General features: G+C 41.4%; 1 protein-coding gene across 1 annotated transcript in view; it reads right to left on the bottom strand.

The window, feature by feature from the left end:
• Positions 1-16,529, bottom strand: part of LGR4 (leucine rich repeat containing G protein-coupled receptor 4) — a gene marked incomplete at its 5' end in the record, with an annotated part of 80,489 nt that overhangs the window by 17,977 nt on the left and 45,983 nt on the right. Inside the window, 2 exons of the mRNA XM_082317698.1 lie at positions 10,790-10,861; positions 12,481-12,552. Of these exons, the coding sequence (XP_082173824.1) occupies positions 10,790-10,861; positions 12,481-12,552 (144 nt within the window). The remainder of the gene's footprint in view (positions 1-10,789; positions 10,862-12,480; positions 12,553-16,529) is intronic.

Raw genomic sequence — 16,529 nt, 5'->3', positions numbered from 1 at the left:
AATTACTTCTGGTACAGTTACTGGCTCACCTATGCTATTGGGTTTCACAGCTTCTTCAGGTTTCAAAGCATTAAAAAAAACAAAAACCCACACTCCACACCTGGAAACCTAGGAGGCTAAAATGCATGTCCTCCGTTCCGACTCCAGATGCGAAGCCCTCACGACAGAGGTGCAGGTGTTACTGTCAGAGTCTCACCCAGAATCCTGACCCACGACAACCAACAAACCTGACACCGCGCTCCTTGTCCGATGGCTTTGGCAGCGACAAGAAAAACTCTTGTGCAAAATGACACAGGCTTCTTCCTTGTGCAATACACTCTGAACCAATTTCTCTTTTCATCTTCCCACATTAGCAGTGAAGTTACCTGGATAGCCCCACTGGCAACCAGGGCAGGCAAAAGGCACAGACAGGGACCAGTTTGTCTACACTATACCACATAACCAGATGCATTGGGGGTGAAAGTGGAAAACCACCCATGCTAAAAGCTTAAGCTTGGATTCACACAGACAGAAGCCCCAGGAATGGGCAGTGGCAAGGGATGACCCAAGAAGCAGCAAAACATGAATAAAGTGCTATTCTTCCTAAGGCGATGAAAGGAATGATCAGCAGCGATAGCCCGCGAGATGAAAAAAATGGACTGTAACAGATCTGAGCCAGCACAGGGATGAGAGCAACAGGCAATGTTTGACTGTCCTCTGACCTCGAGGCTGTCTTCTCTACGTCAACACACAGCTGAACTATGGTGACTTCGCTGCAAACATGGAAGAAAACACCTTGCGCAACTGCTCTGAAATGACTGGTGTACCAGCCATAGTACGTATGCTGCTGTCTGGGGAGACAAAACACATATACGCTTCTCCATTTGCATCAGTATTCATTACGATACAAATCAGCACAGGTTTTGAGTTATATTAGGCATTCACTGTATTTCTAAAGCCATGATCAGACATGCTCTTGAAAGTCTAGCTGGGTTAGTTTAAGAAGTCATTGCCTCCAGCCGTTCACCCCATCCCTCTCCAGACTGGCAGACTGGACCAAGCAACTGCTCTACGTTTGTCCCCGGGCACAGCCACGACAGCTTAAGTGGCAGGGAAAGTGCTTCTGGACCCCAGCACTTAAAGGATGTGCTGAATTCAAAGGGAGAAGACAAGCTTGATCAAGAATTAATGCACTTGATCTATTTCTGTGAGAGAGAGTGGTGGTGGTGGTGTGATGTACATGGTTTACATATTCAAAATCATTAGGGGAAAAAGGCAGCTGAATTTTCATGTAATAAAAAGTCAAGAAATGCATCAAATTAAGTAACAAATACACCAATACAAGTGGGAACTTACAAAACCGTCTGCAGTCAAAGGCTCTTTCCTAAGATGAGTGAGGTGCCATTAGCTCTAAAGCTGTACATCAAAGAGCTAATTCCTATGGTTCATATACTGGCATCCCCTTATCATTTGCCCCATGGTCTGACAGGTGTGTACGCTATTCTGTTTGAATGCTTTTAGGCTGCACTGAGACTGGAACGGTTCAGAGAAATTAACTGTCTGATGATAATAAAGAAAAAAAAAATAAGGGGGGGTTAAGGAAAAAAGCCTGCAGCTCTGCTTCAGAAAAAAAAAAAAAAAATAGAAATTACCTGTCTTTCTTCTCTCTCCTAAATTCACACACCTCCCTGAAGATCAAAAGAATTATTTTCCAGTGGAATAAACATATCCGAGTCTTCTCTTCAACTAATTTCTCCCTGCCTCCCCTCTCCCCCTTCTTTTTTTCTAAGCAAAGCAGCATACTCAAGAGGCAGGCCTCAGTCCTTGTGACTACTTGTCTACACCTATGTTTGTACTTTCACTGTGCTCCTTGCTAAATTCCATTTACTCGAGCAGACTTTGGAAAACAAACACACACACCGAAGCCCCAAGCCCTGCTCCTCCTCTCCCACAGTTAAAGCAGAAGATGACCAGAGGAAGGACGGACACATGCAACAAGGCAGTCGAACTGTCCACCGGGAGAACAAAGAGGGGCATGGAGAAGATGACGGACCCTTCATCCCCAGATGGCTTTGCCAAGACCTCCGTCCCCCAGCGCGGATGGATTGAGTACCCAAGTAACTCCGCATCTTAAACTGACGGCTCTCCACAGCCATCCAGTCTGTCGTGTTCATCTTCTCCTGCCCGCAGCAGTAAAACTGAGGGGGGGAAAGACCACCACCCACCGTTGTCACTGAGCAGGGAGGTTCGAGAGGTGAAAGAGGGCACCTTTCTGGCTCTCTGTCACTTCTTTGCAAACATTCGGCATCATCTTAAATGCAGCATCTGAATAGAGCTGGAAGTAATTAGCGATGCCAAATCATAAAGCCAAAGTCAAGCAGAAAGACAGGACATCTTGCTGTGATTATTTCTCTCACTCCCCATCTACATGGCGACTTCCCCATCTCTAAGTCTGAAGATCACTGTGATAGTCCAAGGTTTTCCCAGAGGCCAACGGAGATATCAATAAAATAGCTGAAAACGGACGGTTTGCCCAGAGTTTTCATTGAGCTGCATTTACAGGTTTAAAGGGGAAAAAAACTGCGATTTACAAATGTTATAGGAACAAGCACAGCATCAAAAGAACCAAAGCAGGTATTATTATGTTTACACAAAAAATACTTATTGGTGCTGGGTTTCTGTTATCAGTTGTCATACCTCAAGACTTATTTTTAACTAATTCAGCCATTTCTGTCTCACCCACTTTTTTTGTGTTCCTCCATGCCTCTTAGTGTAAGCCTGATGTGCCACAGTTGTTTGTTGTTTTTTTTTTCCCCTCTCTTCCAAACAGTCAAAGCTTAACCACATTATCTTCAATGCACAAAACACAGCTGAAATGCTACTATTTAACATGAAATGCACATAACTGAGTACTTTGTGAAACAACTGAAAAGCAAACCTAAAATATTTGACAGCTTCCACAAAATATTACAATTAAGGACCACACCTTTTCTTTAAGATGGGATAAGGGAGTATTCACTAGCTCCAATAACTAGCAAAGTACAAGTAATATTCTTCACTTGAACTGAACTTTTACAAAGACTGTCCTTTTCCATTAAAGTGTTAAAGATAAGACTATGTTCTTTAAATTAGAACTTGCAGCATATACTTAAATTCCTTAATCTTTCAGAAGCTACTCCAATTCCAGCTTCCCTATAGGCACTGGCTTGTGAGAGGCCTTTACTTTTAGTCTATAAATTCAGAGTTCACTTGTGGAGCTGTCATCTTCACTCTTATTACCTGTCAGGTTCCCTCCTCACACAAACTCCAACTCCACAAGACCAAAGAACAGGAGGAGGATAGAAACCTATACATTCAGCAGCTCTTATATCAGTATTTGACATATTGTTAAAACAAGAACATAGCAACTTAAAGGTCTTCAAACAATTAACTCAGCTTTAAGGAAACTGTAAAACTAATATGAACTCCTACCTCAATTCAAATGCATACAACTTCCAAAGTCTAACACACACATATATATGATTTTTTTTTATATTTATATAACAATATAAACACACACAAAATTACAATTTTGACTCCAGTATATCTCAAATTTTCATGAAGCTTTCCACTACAAATCTCAGTCCAGGCCTGCCAGGAGTATGGTAGTGTATGGAGAGCAGATACGTGGGAGGTGGCACAGCACGGCATCCAGCTTTTTTAATACCTTATGGGGCAGGGGGAAGGCAGGAAAAAACTTTGATGAATTTATTCATTCTGAAGCATTGGGAGCTTAAGAAAAAAAAAAATTCACCAAATCTCCTCAGTGTTTCCTCGGGATGTCCCAGGAGCCAGCCAAGCCCTCTCCTCCCCTGGTCTCAGAAGCACCCCTGCACCACACCAAACCGCAGCACAAACTGCTGTGCCAGACACCTGCGCAAAAGCAGGTGTTCGCCCGTGAAGCAGGCGCAACAGCACTGTTACTGGGCACAGTGTCTACTTACAGGGTTAAAAAGGCTAAAAAGAAAGGATGCTCATGGCCCCGTTTGGGCTGGCCAGCAGCACTGCCTAGAGCAGGCTCCCTCCAGCCCACATCCCTCATGGGCAGCATTGAGGAGGCCTCCAGGACCACACTCGCACATCTCCTCCGGCTGCCCAGTCCCTCCGGTGCCGCTTCTCTGGTTTATTCTTTTCCCATCCTCCAAAAGACACCAGGCGCTAGGCAGTGAGGGTTCCTCCCCGTCGGACCGGGGAGAGGCAAGGCAGAGCATCCCTTGGCTGCACGGGCAGGGTCACGCCACAGCCAAGCTGCGAAACCTGCAGCTTTGCGTGATGCCAGCCGGTCTGGAGGGAGCAGAAACACGAGGGGGAGAGCTGGGCACAAACCTCAGTAGGGGGAGAAAAATAAATCCTGTGTTTTGCTCTCGTCCTGTAGTCTCTCCAGGCATGTTATGGTCAACCCTCACTCTGCCGGGGCAAACCATCAACAGCATGCCAGTGGCCATCGCCGTAGATGCTCCCCGAGGAGCTGGCCACGCTCCTCGCCACAAAGCCCACCTGGGTGTTGCAGCTGCGAGACACATCTCATAAATGTCATCTTAGTAATAATACTCATTATGAACATACTGCCACACATTTTGTTAACACTATTTGACTGGGAAGAGGAGACCATCACAGATTTGTTTGCCGCTACTATCCCAGCCTCGCTAGCTCTCATCTGCGGCCACACTTGGCCTTCCAAGCTTCAGCGACTGGGAAATTTTAACAGCCTTGTACTAATAGCAAGAGTTTAACATTGATGTTAATAAAAGGAAAATCACTCTGACTCTTGTGTTAAACCACTTCTGCTCAATGGCAATCATTAAAGAACTTTGCTCTTTAAAGTGCTCCTTCAAAAACCACAAAGAAATCACTCAAATGACACTGGAGTAGATTTTTAGGTTTTGAAGTTGAGTACTGATAAGCCTGGTACCTACAAAATTCTGCTACAATGTAAGGCTATAAACCCACCATGTTAACAGAGGTACTTTAAAATACTCAGCGCGTTTGCTCACTGTATCAAGCGGCAGCTCTCTGTACCTTATGTGTTGAGAACATCAATACAAGGATTTGCTTTATGCAAAGACAAATTTACAGCAGCTCTCAGAAACTAGTGATACATGCCAAAGCTATTTCAACCACCAGTACTGATGTGCCAGCACATCTATTCTTCCATTTAAATGTTTAAGATGCTACCGGTCAGAGATCACACAGTTTGCTGCACATCACCCATAGAGGATTCAGCTGACCTTTACCTACATGCTGTGCAACTTCCACCATCCCAATTAAGTTTCTGATCACTCAGTTTCTAAATCATTTCCCCATTTTTATTTAAACATTAGCAATTCCTTAAGCAAGCCCAGACAGTTAAAAAACATCAGGTTACAAAAATCCCAGAGATTCCTGAAGCTCACAAGAAATACCCGTACCTCACTTTCAAGAAAACCAGAACAGCTTCTAAAAGTGAACATGGCATAGAAAAATGAGATTCTTGTCATTCAGCAAGTAGGTAAACTTCACAAAGCAGTATATTTAAACTGCCCATATTTGAAGATTTTTCAGCACAAACATGCACTTATACATTCTTTACTCTACAAAAAAATGCAAGGGAGAAAAGCATATTCAGCATATTTTAAGTTTGTATTGGTTTTGCAGGTTACAAGGAAAACATGTGTGAATTTCTCCCTTTCCCATCGTTTAATCCTATAGCTTAACACAGGCTCACTTGAGGGCTGCTCCTCTTTAACTCTTTAATAACAGTGAAGTAGGGAACCAAAAAACCTCCGGAGAAGACAACCCATTAGAAGTTGGTTAGGTGAAAAACTACCTGCCACCATTAAAGGTGCATACCAGATATAAGAACATACAATGCTTCTTAACCTCACCTAGTCATTGCTGTTAATGAACATTTTCCACAGTCTCCCAGACAAGATTATGGTTACAGGTAGCCCTGTCCTTCAGAACTCTGTAATCCAGAATCACAAAATTATCAACAGAAGCCATAAAATACACTTTAAGAAAAAATTAGCAGAATGAGAACTGTGTATTTTTTGATACAACACAGCATTTGCATTGTCCTCTACAAATTCCGGGATCTTCCCTTCTGACACCTTTCAATGTGCTTATGGTTTACATTACTAAAATTGTTGTCACCAATGTGAACTACCACTTAAAGCTTTGCAGTTTCATTATGGTACAAGCAGAATGTTTCAGATTTGATTTGGGTCTTGGTTCTTTTATAAATACAGATGTAACTTGATCTGTATAAGCCATCCCTCCTAAAATAAGAAAATATTTTTCCTAATAGAAGAAAATAAGGCTATAGCAGATATGTGCTATAGCACATTTAAAACATGACCTGACTGACTGAAATACTCTTCCGTCCTCTCTCCCCATCCTTTTTCCCCATACATTTTTGCCCTGCAAAGCAAGATCCTGGTCTCATTTCTCTCAATCCCACACTAGGACCCCAGTCTTTCCTGCCTGGGCCAAGCCAATTCCCTCTCCCAGAAAATATAATCACATTCCAGTTCAGCACGTTCATGCCTCCTGCCGCATCCTGCCTCAAGCCTGCTCCAGCCTTCCCAGATAGTAAGGCAGACTGCAAAACTGGTTATGGTCCTGCAGCGGAGGCTGCGAGCAGACTCGGCTAGGGAGCCAGGACTGCTACCGGCTACCGCAGAGCATTACTGCTGACCACACGTGCGAAGACACTTACCCTGCAGCTCAGGTGAACACCCACACAAAGAGAAAGGCAGGAGCTATCACAGTCGAGTACCACGCTGGCACGGTCCCAATACCCACAATTTGGGAATCTGGCAGAACAGCGTAGCTGCAGTGCTTTGAACTACTGCTGCAGAACGCTCTAATGTTCCCTGCATGTGGGCATGTGCGCACATGTGCGGGGACAGTAACCTGGCGATTCCTGAACTACAATTATAATAAATTGTCTCCGATACACTAGCAGCTATTGACAAGCTTTCAAAAAGGACTCCTGGATTTGATAGCAAACATCCATTAAAATTAGCAGCAATTCGGTTTTTGAGTTAACGGAATACAGTTCTCCTTTCCAAAGCATCTGAAAGACTGTTTAAATAACATAGTTCCAGTATTTGTCACACACTGAGGATTGTACTAGAATATTTTGTGCTATGACTTGAATTCATTATGTAGCTGGGTTTCTAGGGTGAATTAGAGCAACCCTAGAAGTTGCTGTAATTTACAGAACCACTTTACAAATTCCCACATTCTGAGTCAAAGCTGAGAATGAGCAATGTTACAAAAAAAAAAAAAAGTCATGGCAGTCAAATACACTTGTTATGCTGAGGCACCTGAACAAGTGACCCTCTGAAATGGCGTCCCGGTCCGCTCAGGCGCTGCACACGCTGCTGGAGCAGCACGCCGCTCTGCGACCTCTGGCTCTCCGTACGACCCTTGGATCCCCAATAAACCTCACCGACACCACTTCCAGATCTAAAGTACGAAGTACTCCATTTCCTTGTGATAACAAAAATACGCTGTTGATGCTTTGCAGTAGTTGAAATGCATCAAGACTACTGTTTACATTTGTGAAGCTCCTTATTTGTCAGGTTCTTCTGCTACCAAAAGCCACAGGCACAAGCTGGGCAACCAGTGCCTTCTGCCTCAGTAGTGCAGTCCCACAGTCCCAGATAGCACGGCATCTTGCAATGGGAGAATACGTCCTGCCAGATAAACTTTTCTGGGGTGCTAGACAGCGAGTTTCCACTTAATAAAACTCTTACATTTTACTAAATTTCACCTTCATAAATAAAGGACTCTATTCTAACTCTATTTTGGAGGCCAGAGCTGGGAAAATATCCAGTGTAAACAGAAAATAAAGAGCTGTTGTTTAGTATTCTGAACCAGGCTGGCTACTCGCCAGCTATAATATAAACATTAGAGATCATGAAGCTCCTGTAACCATCTTTATTTCCACCCAGGTATGTTTACTGGGCTCGTTTATACATAGTGTGGCAACCGCCTTCCTACGCAGCTAGAAATTGGAGCACATTAAGAGAGAAACTGGATAGTTCGACAGGAGTTGCAAACCAAATGATTATCAATAGACTATAAACTTTTATGAGCAAGTAATTTGTGTCTTCACCAAGAAAAAATCCCCCTAAAGCCTACTTCAGAGCAAACTGGGAAACTGCCAAAAGAGAGTCAGTTAAGTGTTGTTTAAACTTGCAGGTTTTGGATGGAGATTATATACTAAAAAGGTAGAAACAGGTTTTCTAACATATATTATGCAAAGAGTTATTTGTTTTAGAAGAAGGTCACAGCAGCTCAGGAGCTTTAAATCCATTTTTGACACAAATTCCTTTGGGGGGGAAATAACTTTTTTCCTTTTTTTTAATTTTCTTTTCTTTAAATTACTAAAGCAGCATGCTGGCACTTATGTTTCCATGTTCACACACAAAATTCAGAGGACCAGCCCCACATTCCTTTGCCACAAGGTGCTGTCTACATTAGTAGAGGATATGCATAACTACACTAATTTTATGAGCGATGCAATAAACTGAAAGTTTTCCTGAAATTCACTAAAATGACAGAAATGCATTCTGGTGAAGTAAACAAACCGCATAGGAGAAATGCTATACATTTCTCACTACAATCGTCTCAAAAACCATTTTATTAATTGCTGCCGATTCTAACAAATTACGGTGATCTCGCAATGCGGACAGATATCCCTCTTGGGAACAGAGGGAGGGACAACCCAAGGAGCGGGAGAAAAATCTTCCTGAGCTTCTGACACTGATGGCTTGCAGCCTGGATTTGCCCACCGTATTGCTAACAGCTATTCTGAAAACTCAATCTGGTTTTCCTCAGAAAAAGAAGTGACAAGTACCTTGCTACTTATTAACCCAATTTCCTCCTTGTCCACCTTCCTAAAATTGATACAGTTTATCATTTGCCTATGAACAATGAAGCTCCCAGAAAGGGAAACCTCGCCACACTTTAAATTGTTACTATTATATTTAATTACAATGATATTATGTCAAGTGATTATACCAGTTAAATTATCCAAGATTATGTAATCATTCCATGATTTTTTCCAACAACTAGAATGTCTGCTATTTTAAACGGCTCTAACAGAATTGTGTTTCCAATCGTATTAATACTATATGAATTTAAAAAAAAGAGAGAGACACTGGCTTAATTTATACATTCATTATTTTTCCCTTAATTTTGTCCCTTCCCTTTTGCACATAAAACTGTCATCTACAACTGGAGATTTAATGTTTTAAACTTTAATTAGAAAACAAACATTACTGCAAATAAGTAGAGAAAGAAGCGCATTCATCAAAAATGAAATGGATGATTCGTAGACAACTAAAGTATTTACTAAAGCAGGTTGGTTTTTTTTTTTTTTGGCATCACAGAAATGCTGGAAGCCAGGAAGGCTTGTTTTGTTTTTTTAAATAATTACTAAAGGGTTATTCACATCATGTAATTTGAAGTGCATAGCACTTGCACAAAGCAGACCGTGGCCCTCAGACCAAGGCGTTCTCCTCTTCCACACACACACTAAAACAAGAGCGAAACGTGGACGTTAAATTTGCAAAATGCCTGCAAATGGAAGCCTGCATCCATCCTGTTCTCGGATCCAAAAACCTGGACAACCTGTGCCAACTAGTAGCATCAAAACTCACTACTCTCTCCTGCTGTGTGCTTCCCACACTCGCCGCTGCATGCGGGAGATCCTCGCTGGTACGCAGCCCAACAGAAGCAGGTCCGCGGCTGCAGCGGGAGGCGGCACGTCCCGGCACTGCGCAGACTCCTGCTCCCCAGCGGGATAATCTGCAGCCAATCTTGTTCTGCCCCGTGCTGCTTACTGCGCTTTCTTCAGATGGAAAAGGCGGGAATACCTGAGCAACTGTGAGAAGGTAGTGGCCAAGATCCAAGTTTAGGGAATGCAGAAAGCACCTTTGCAAAAGTTGCGCAATAGTTTGCAAAGCTGTTTTGCAAAACTAATTTTTTTTTTTTTTTCCCCAAAACCATTCCATAATCTGATGCAACACTGAAAGAAACAGGATCTTAGGCCAGAAACCTGAATTTTGGCACAGAAGGAATAGATAATCTGCCCTCTCTCTGTAGGCAAGCAGAAAGGAAGAAAAATGTTGACGCCCTTCCCCCCTCCACCTCCTCATCACAGTGATAAGCATCTACCACCTAGAGAGCTGTAACTAACTATTAAGGCCTGATTAAGATGCTTTATAAAACATAATAAGCCTCGAGATAGTATAAGCACATATGAAATATCTTATGAGCAACTAGCAATAATGGCTGAGGTGTTCATAACTGTCTGTGTGATTTCAACACCTTCCAGTAAAACCAATACTATGCATGTCTCAAGCAATACTCCTTCCCAGAAACCCCTTTCCCTCCTCCAGATACAAAAGACTGGGGCATGATTCATTTTTGCACAACATTTTAAAGTTGCTTAAACACCTTAGGACATGCAAGAAGGATGATAAATGTTTAACTCCACCACCACTGCATTTATACAGCAATCTTGTACCTTGGTTTGGGTTTTGAAAGAGTTTGGATTTGGGTCACCCCACCAAAGATGACGAAATAAAATTCCTTATGAACTTTACTTGGGAAACTTTGCTCCAGCTGAAATTGCAATATCAGGAAGTCCAGGTACGTTACTACACATACACGATTATACTTCAAAACTCTATAGAACGAAGCAAATGAGCACCAAGTGACTGCAAGCAGAACTTGGAGAACAATGCAAGGACAAAAGCAAAGTAAGAAAACTTACAAGGACTGCAAACCGCTTAATCCTCTGATGGCCTCATTAGGTATAGTCTTCAGCTGATTGTTCTGTAGGGTTCTGTAAAAATCCACTGTGTTAGTAAAGTAGAATTTGACAATAATCTTTATCAACAGTAGAGATGACGGAAGAGCCCATGATGCTGTTATGGTTTCACCAATTTCTAGTACACATAAAAGCATGTAGAATTATCAAGACCAGATACCCAAAAGCAACAATGAAACAAGAAAACGGTCTATTTCAGTTTTATTTACAACTCATTAATTACCTGCATTAATTTGCAGAGAACAAGCCTCTGACATAATACACTGAAATTCCCCTGGGAACTCACTGAAGAGGTTGAACAACTTAATAGTAGTACAAATTTGCTACAATGAATGATATTTTATTATTTTCTTGTGAAACCATCCCATACATGCTACAAAATACACAAACCTCTAATTTTTCTTAAAGCCGCATCAATACACAATGCATTAACAATCTAATTTACAAAGTGTGTTCACAACAAAGCACCTCTGGGCATAACATTAAAAAGACACAGAATGAAACTAGAGCCAAGTTGAATTAAGTTATACTGGGGGTTTTTTAAGAACTTCTCTTATGGGACAACATATTATTGCATGATGAGTTCTTTTATAAAGAGAATGTAAGTAACTGAGACCTCACACACTATAAAATATTATTAGATTTTGGTGCATACTGGGGTAATATGCAAGCCAACAAGTAAGTTAACTGTTAATTAATACCCAAGTCCCAAATTTTTCAAGAACCACGAGAATTTCAGGCACCTCCAGTGTTAAGCATCCTGATGGAGACACCTTCAAGAGCCTTGACACACTGCATTCAATTTACAAAACATCATTAAGTGGTACTGCAGATGGGCAGTTTCCTAATCTGTACCCTGCTTATGCTGTTTGTTTATGCTTCTTTCTTTACAACTTCGGGGTCCTTTTCCACTAGGTTTTTAAAATATCTGTTTGATTAACTATCTATTACCCTACCAGCAATTGGAAGTATTTACATTAGCACAAATGCTACAATTTCTGGATACAGGTTTTTAAAACCACAAACAACAGAAAGCTCTTTTTATCCTTAGCTAAGGGAAACGAGTTGAAATGAATATTCTTATCTCAGAAAGGAAAACAGGATATGGGAAACAGGGCATACAACTCTTTTTTTTTTTTTTTAATTAAAACTTTTTCGCTAAGTCATTTTCACCTAAAGAAGCATCAAACTATGGAAATTATTTCTATCACCGGCAGGGAACGATTCAAATGTAAAACAGTGTTTTAAATCTCTTAAGTACTAGTGCTACCTGATAATGTCAGGGCACCTGATGGAGTAAGCTGTGGGGGTGGAGAACAACAAAAAGCTTTACGTGTCCTTTTTAGAATTTTTCCTTCTTAGGATTCTTCTGCTACAAGATACAGTTCAGAAGCAAGTGTTCTAATTAAATGAAGTAATTAGAGTTTAGCCAAATTCACCGCTGCTCATCATTACCACTTACAGCAGGCTTTATTCTTAAAAAAAAGTCTAGGAGAGCTGTCATTTGGGGGGCTGGGGGAGCAGGGGCAGCAGAGAAAGGGAAAAAAATTTAATCCAGCCTACCAGTCAACAGGCTGGCTGTGCACTAAGAAAGCATACAGCTAGCTATGAAGCTCTAAAACCCAATTACTTACAGAACTTTGAGTTCTTTCAACCCAGACAGGGCCTTCGGATGGATAAAAGAAAGGTCATTGCCAGCCAGTCGCCTGGAAAAAAATTGCAATAATAATTTCAGCCACAAAATACAGTACTTTTACAATCATCTAACCAGGAAAATCACCAATACATTAAATCTTGCAAGCAGTTTTGCATTTTGCATCTGATTATGCCATATTCATGATCTTCCAAGTTTGCATCAGTTATTTCAGTCATCGCACATGTTTAACGATGAGAATGCATTACTCAATCTCGTGGGTATACTTCTGCAAACATGCTAGAAAAAACACACCCCGGAATGACAAAGAATCTTCTTATGGTACCGGGTTTGAAAAGTGCATTTACCCACTATTAACGTGATCCTCCGGCTTTCAGCATTGCTCTGCTGAAACACACGCTCTGGTACCCATGTGTTTTTAATCTATACAGCAGTCTCTAAAGAAACTATGCAGTTAAGTAAAATTAGCTAGATGCTAGCGCGAGGCAGGGAAAAGTTTCTATGAGAATCCCGAATGTGAAGAAGATATTTGCAAGCAGGCAGTACACATTCGTGGTGCTGACAATTGACAGGATGCCTGCTCACACTACCAAGACATAATCTTGGTAATCTTTCCTCTTTATGGTCAGCTATTTGGACAAACTTTTTGGAAAAGAAAACTGTTTTGGGGGAGGGAGAAAGGGAACGGGATTCTCAGCTGTACTCACTCTCTCTCAAGATGTGGCCGGTTTCAAACTTGGACCACTAGATACTAACACAAAGTAAATTGTGAAAACCACCATGATATTAAAAGCAATAAATACAGGAGACACTGCAGAAGACAAAGCAGGAAAGCAGAAACAGGAGCCAAAACAGCTGCTTTCAAATAGCTCATTCCCCCTTCCCCTGCTCCTTTTTTTCCTTCAACCTTTTTACCTCTATCCTGACCAGCAGACCCTGTGTGGTCCAACCTTTGCTGAGCTGCTAATAGTTGTGACACGAGGTATTTTATTAAGGGCAAAAGACAATAATGGAGAACACCTGGTAATCCATAGATGCCAAAAGATGCCATCACTTCAGCCAAAGTATTTGCTTTCAGACTTGGTTTCATATCCAAGCTAAGCAAAAGCAATGTTGGAGAAGGTTGTACAAAAAAAATCATCCAGTGGAAATACTATGTACAATGCAGTAAGTATTAGTAATTAAAAAAACAGTCCATGTGCTTTAAGAAAGGTTACAATATCAAAACCCACCTCTGCTGTTACAGGGTACTGTGAAGCAAGCCAGCCACACTAAGGGGGAAATATTATTTCAGAGAGGCAAATGAAGGAAATAAGAGCATCATCTAAAGTATCAGCTTGCCAGAACATAGCAATGTTATTACATTTTTATCTTAGTCTCTATTTCTAACTACATAAAAGAGATCACCCAAAGCATTTGATGCCTACACAAATCTGCTTGCAACAGAATTAATGACTTAATAAAATGCTGCCTGATAGAGAGGATGCTAGTTATGCTTATCAAATCCATTTGTCAAAGGTAGATGGCTTTATTTATAAACCAAGGGAGAAGAGGATGGCTTCATATAAGCAGGAAGGTGATGGTAGCAGCAGATACTACTCAGTTTTAGAAAACTGCATTACTATTGTTTGTTAAAGTAGACCTTGGTATTTAGTCCTTGTATTTTCACACACACACACACCAATCACCATAGCCATGGCTCTGACATCATTACAAGCATGCTTAAATCTCAGCTTCTTCTGTCTTAAAAAAAAAAAAAAAGAGAGAGAGAGAGAACATCTGACTGCTGATAAAAGTTTGTCTGTGTGGCTCGCGTATAGCCGAACAGCTCTGAAACCAGAAGAAAAATAAAAAGAATCAATGTATACCTATTCTTGAAATCTCCTGTCTGCAAACAACCTCAGGATTTCAGAGCTGTGACGTGATTTTTCAAATACTTTGAATTTTTAACATGAATGAAAAATTCTAGGTGGCAACTAAACACTCCCCTAAAATTAATTTTGTTGTCAGTAGCTGCCCAAATCAACTGTACTGACTTTATATAAAGGGGGGATGTGCAGGGAGGCTTGCAATATTTCATGGCTTTCTTTTTAACAATTTCCTAAGAAGTTCACTGTAAACAGAAAGAAATGTTGATGAAACATGCTGGGTCTCTACACCAGAGAGCCAGTGATCTGTAAAACACATGTTTATTTTAAAAAGCGTTCAAAACATCAAAATAGAAAGCCTTAAATCAAGAGAAACTTAACTGAGGCTATAGCACCGAATTGTTTTGGCACTCAAACACTACGAGTTGATGTTGATTACCTACCACACGCTTCAAGAAGTGGCAGCCCTGGTAAACGTGTGTCAGGCCGGGGTTCCCCATTAAATGGGCTGGTGTGCGGCTTGTCAAGCATCTGCTGTAACTTCTGCCTCCCCCCAAAAAGTCTGGGGATTATGATTTGTTTTAAAAAAGCTAAACTGAAGCCAGTTGAATAGCCTCCCCCAATCTCACCAAGTGTCACTAACACAACCTACAGAGCACTGGAAACAACGTACAGCTAAGCCAGAGCAAGGCTTGCGTGACTTCAAATAGCAAGACTTCGCCTGCCTCAAGGCAACTCCTGTTTATTCAGCCTTTTTGCAACCAACCAACAGAAAAAAACAACCTGCAATCCATTACATTTCCGTTTCTCCTCCATCTGGCAACCTTCCAGGAAACAGGATACAACTAGCCAAGTGTGCAAAGGCTTTACTAATCAGTTTGCCAAATATACATTTATCATTCGCGTCCTAGCCTTGGGGAGCGTGGCTGCTCGTTAGGTTTCAATGCAGCTCTCCAGCAGGCAAAGACCAACGTATCGTACACCGCTCTCGACACGCTTCCCTCTGCTGCAGCATGCAGCAGCTGGGAGGATGGAAAGATTTCTCTTTACATAACCAGGTTCATTTTAAAGAGAGAAACGAAAAATTAATAGCATATCATATAGCGCATGTACAGCATATAAATTAAGACGCCCCTGAAATCATCCAGTCAGGTTTTCTACATGTTGCCTCCTTTCAGCATGTCTCAAAACTAGTCACATTCAGATTTTCAAATATAATGTTTAAAACAATTAAATATTTAAAAAGCACTTCTGCTTCTCTCTGTCTCTCACAGACACACAGCTTTACCAAGCCCCAAACTCCAACACAACAGAAAGGAAGGAAGCTTCATCTCCTTGCAACAAGACTCACTAACCTGCTCGGGACCAGCCCCTGGTGCAACAACTCCACGCTGCTACAGAACTACCGACGGCAGCCCTACATTTACGCTATCAAGAGTTGAGCACCCATCCTTCCCTTCATTTTCAGTGGAAAGAGTCTCAGAGACCTTATCTGAAAGTTCATCTGGAGTTACTGAGTCAAGGCGCATCACCATTAGCTAGAGCTCTTCTTCCAAAAGGCAGACGGTAAAACAGATACACCCACAAAGGCAGTAAAGACTCAAATTAATAGGCGATTGTAAAGTGCCCTGCTATGCTATAGGCCACAAAAACTTAATTTGCTGTCTTTTACTTCTCAAGGTACACGGACACAGCAGCAGGCATCATCTGAAGTGAGGTGTAAACGTGTATCACGCTGACCCAGAGTTTTCCTGCTAACTCGATCGCTACTCCCCACATTTGGAAACTTTGCCCTGGACTGCAGGTATCATGAATTAGCCCAGCCGAGTTACACCTTGGAGGCTTCTGCAGTGCAATCACAGTTGTAATGTGTAACCACATTAATATCTTTCTTCCAGGTTGGCAATCTCCTGGTAATTGCTTGGTATTGAAAATTGTAGTCCTCTATTTTTACTTATAATAAAAAAAAAAAAAAAAAAAAAAAAAATTGAGTGTTTCAATGGGACAAAATTTCTGCAAATTTGGACAAATCCAAATAGACAAAAGCAATTTCAGCATAGCAGGATAATAGAGTAGGACATAAGAAGGACAAAATACTTCTGCTATCCTGTCATACATAGGTGAGCAATACCCTCTAATCATTATTTTAAGTGACACAGTA

The sequence above is a fragment of the Platalea leucorodia genome (genome assembly GCF_965183815.1).
Source record: "Platalea leucorodia genome assembly, chromosome: 7".
Taxonomy (NCBI): domain Eukaryota; kingdom Metazoa; phylum Chordata; class Aves; order Pelecaniformes; family Threskiornithidae; genus Platalea; species Platalea leucorodia.
The sequence above is the reverse complement of the archived record's forward strand: the minus strand, read 5'-3'. Positions and strand labels throughout refer to the sequence as shown.